The sequence below is a fragment of the Nestor notabilis genome, unplaced genomic scaffold, assembly GCF_000696875.1.
Source record: "Nestor notabilis isolate BGI_N333 unplaced genomic scaffold, ASM69687v1 scaffold20986, whole genome shotgun sequence".
Lineage (NCBI taxonomy): Eukaryota > Metazoa > Chordata > Aves > Psittaciformes > Psittacidae > Nestor > Nestor notabilis.
Genome location: NW_009934576.1, coordinates 11,406 through 14,749, shown reverse-complemented (window position 1 = coordinate 14,749; position 3,344 = coordinate 11,406). Strand labels below are relative to the sequence as shown.

General features: G+C 34.4%; 1 protein-coding gene across 1 annotated transcript in view; it reads right to left on the bottom strand.

The window, feature by feature from the left end:
* Nucleotides 1-297: 297 nt before the first annotated feature.
* The window catches only part of CFAP46 (cilia and flagella associated protein 46), a gene marked incomplete at both ends in the record, with an annotated part of 13,672 nt that continues 10,625 nt past the window's right edge, over nt 298-3,344 (bottom strand). The window contains 4 exons of the mRNA XM_010017426.1: nt 298-479; nt 1,346-1,453; nt 2,162-2,311; nt 2,652-2,862. Coding sequence (XP_010015728.1) covers nt 298-479; nt 1,346-1,453; nt 2,162-2,311; nt 2,652-2,862 — 651 coding nt within the window. The remainder of the gene's footprint in view (nt 480-1,345; nt 1,454-2,161; nt 2,312-2,651; nt 2,863-3,344) is intronic.

Sequence of the window (3,344 nt, the reverse complement as noted above, 5' to 3'; positions counted from 1 at the left end):
ACCCAAACTATTCTATGATTCTATGATCTTTGTGAACTGGGTCTGTAGCCACAATCTGGACTGCACACTGCCTTTTACTCAGGCTACTCTGCAGAGCTAAAACATCATCTGCGGTACTTAAGTAACTGATAATGACAGAAGCAGCAGAAGGAGGAAAATTTTGCTTTCACATCTAACTCTATGTTTCTTCGTAAAAAAGATTCTTTTGCTTTTAATTATGTGATCAGGTACATTTACCCTTTCTTCAAAACTTAGTTCAAGTATACCACAGTATCAAGCAAAACTCCATATACTTACATTTCATGTTTCTTAGCATCTCTATCATGGAAAAAATTCTCATCTGATTGCAAGATCCTTTTGGAACAAGTCATCACTGTTTCATAGTCATGTGATACATATGCAAAATACGTAAGTCGTGCCAGTGTCTGCAGTTCCACCAAGGAATCTGACCAACTGCATTCCAAGGCCAATTTCACCAACTGGGGAAAAAAAAACCCAAACAACAAACAAGCAAAAAAAGATAAAAGTGCTCTTTTCTATAGCACTTACATGCTTACAGCTGTACCTTCCACACAACCCCCCTGCACAGGGAGCAAGTACACGAGTAAACAATCTAGAAAATCAAAGAACTATAAGAACATTCAAAATATACAGCAGAGAAGCATTGTTCACGTTGTAGTAAGTGTTATACTAGTGTATGTACAATCAGCTGTAAGTGCACATGCCTTTTGACCAGCAGTATCTGCCAGGACTTATCATACGCCTTCAGTCTTCTTCTGAAAATCAGTAGAAAAAGACTTCCAAAATTCAGAGCCCCTTTTAGTTAAGCCAAAGATAAGAATGAGAGATAGCACTGTTTTCCCAACACTAGTGTTTCATGCATAGTTTCATTATAGGATCCTCCTTGCTTTTGCATGCATCAGTCAGAAAGTCCATCTTCCTGACTGATGCAATAATAATAATCGAAAAATAAAATTACGATAATGAGTATTGTTAATAAATGGGTAAAAATGAGGATACTACAATACTGCTCTCCAAAACTAAGCCACTGAAGCTGAAGTTAACTAATAATATTTGGCATAAATCTGTAGACCAACTACAGTTAGATACCAATGTATTAATCCATATCTATTTATAAGGACCCAGATCCTAGTCTTGAGAAAGAAGGACTTCTACAAAGTGTTAGGCAATGTCACCAGATTTCTATCTAAATGGGGAAATACATCTTAGTCTTTTAAGAAAGCTCTCTACAGAAGGCAGAAATTTATTTTGTCTCCATCTAAACCTGAAACTGAAATAACATTTGTACTATGCAATTTCTTAAAACTCGAGAGCTAATAAATACCTGAGGTAAGCTAGGAACAGTGAAATCCATGAGACCCAAGCCATTACATGAATACATTTCTAGACCAACAAGAATTCTTGTCACAGGATTTTGTGCTTCATCGTTATTCTACGCAGAAATAAAAACCAATACATTAACAGGTTTTGTTTTGTTTTCAAGTAAACATTGTTAAGGAAGTTAATTAAGATGAGAAGGTAATAGTATCTATGTTTGGAATCCTCAGTTTGCAAAAAGCAAGACTTCCGCTCTTCATCGTGTCCTTAAATGGGGGATTTTACGTATTTATTTTTTTTTATTGATATTGTGAACTCTGAATTACATTTTTAACATTAGAAAAAGACGGCAGCAACACAATGCAGGTAAATTCATGTACCACTGAGGGATATGGTTTTATAGTATAATAAAAGACAAAGATAGGAATAAAATACTACTTTTGAACTTACTTAGGTCCATATTCTAGATATAGACCATATTAAATGTTAATGTAAAATATAGATGATTTTCCATTTAGCCATTTTATTATGTTAAATATATGAATTCAAACCCAACTTTGTTATACAATCACCATACAGCAAACGTTACCATAATTATTCTTGGCAGATAAAAACAGAAGGTAGAGTTAAGAAATGTAGACTCATTGCTATGCCAGATGTGAAGAATTTGCTGTATTCCATAAAGATTTAAGGGAACTACAGCCAAAATTATTTTTCATGTCGTATTCCAACATATAGAAGATACACACTGATAATTTCCTTATTAAATTAATATTTTCAAAGAAAAGTTTCAACATTATGCAGGACTCCAGAGTGATACTACCTCCTCCTCTGTCCCAAGTTTATGTCCGATCTGCTGCTGATTTAACTGTTTGGCTTTCACCCACGTAGCAATGATCTGTTGTTGTGCAGCAATAGGTACCGTTTCATTAGGTATGATTCCGGTTACCACATTTAGGGCAAATTCACAAATCTGAACACCAAGAATTAAAAAAAGAGACTGAAACACAGGATAAATGTGGAAAGTTTTTTGTATGGAACATGCCATCCATTAGTTGTGTTAAAATTATTGCACACGCATCTCTAAGCCTTACAACATCTCTACAAAGTTGAACTATATAGCAAATAGAACTTCCAGTCCCCAGCCCCAATTGATAAGGAACTTCAGTGTGCATTTGGGGAGGACCTGTAGTGGCAGGAACTGTAAAAGACAGTAGCTTATTTTTTGCAAAAAATTTATACGATTTAATTTATATGAATTGTGACAGATGACAGCACACCAAGGATGACTACAAAAAAGGAGGGCTTTGTACCTCTAAGGCAGCTTTGATATCAGGAAGTCCACTGGGATCTACTAAAGAAGACTGGATGACATTTGCTTTTTCATGTTTCTTTACTGAAGCTCTTCTGCTTTTGTCAATTGCATCTTTTTTTATTGCCTCAGCAGGTTTTGGATTCGGAATCCAACAAAGAATTAATCCCCGAGCCAAAGCATTACATAACATCAATAAAATCACAGCACTTCTGTAAAAGAAAACAAAAATCAGAAGTGCATAATGCATCAGATCAAAATAAAAAGAAGTAATAAAGTTTATTACGTTCAAGCAATAAATATTACTTGAAAGTCTAGATTTTTTTTTTTTTTAAGAAAGCAAAGTTATGGATGTTACAAAAAAATTTCCCATTGTAAAAGCAGTTAAAACAGCTAAAGGTACAAAATCCCACACCAGCTTTTCATAGTTTACATCATATTTTTTCAGCTCTTTCTATCATTCCTATTTCCTCCCAGAAAAAAAAAAAAAAAATCGTATTTATGTCAGACAAACACATTTAAAAATAAAATTTTTGTTAGTGTCTTGCTATGCATGAAAATAACAACTACTTCCTAAAAAAATCACCTCAGCCAAAGGCCTCATGTAATCCCATTTCTTCATTACACTGTGTTGTCCTTCAATCAACTGCTGTAACTGCGGTGCAAGAATTACTTTTTTTTTGAGCAAACACAA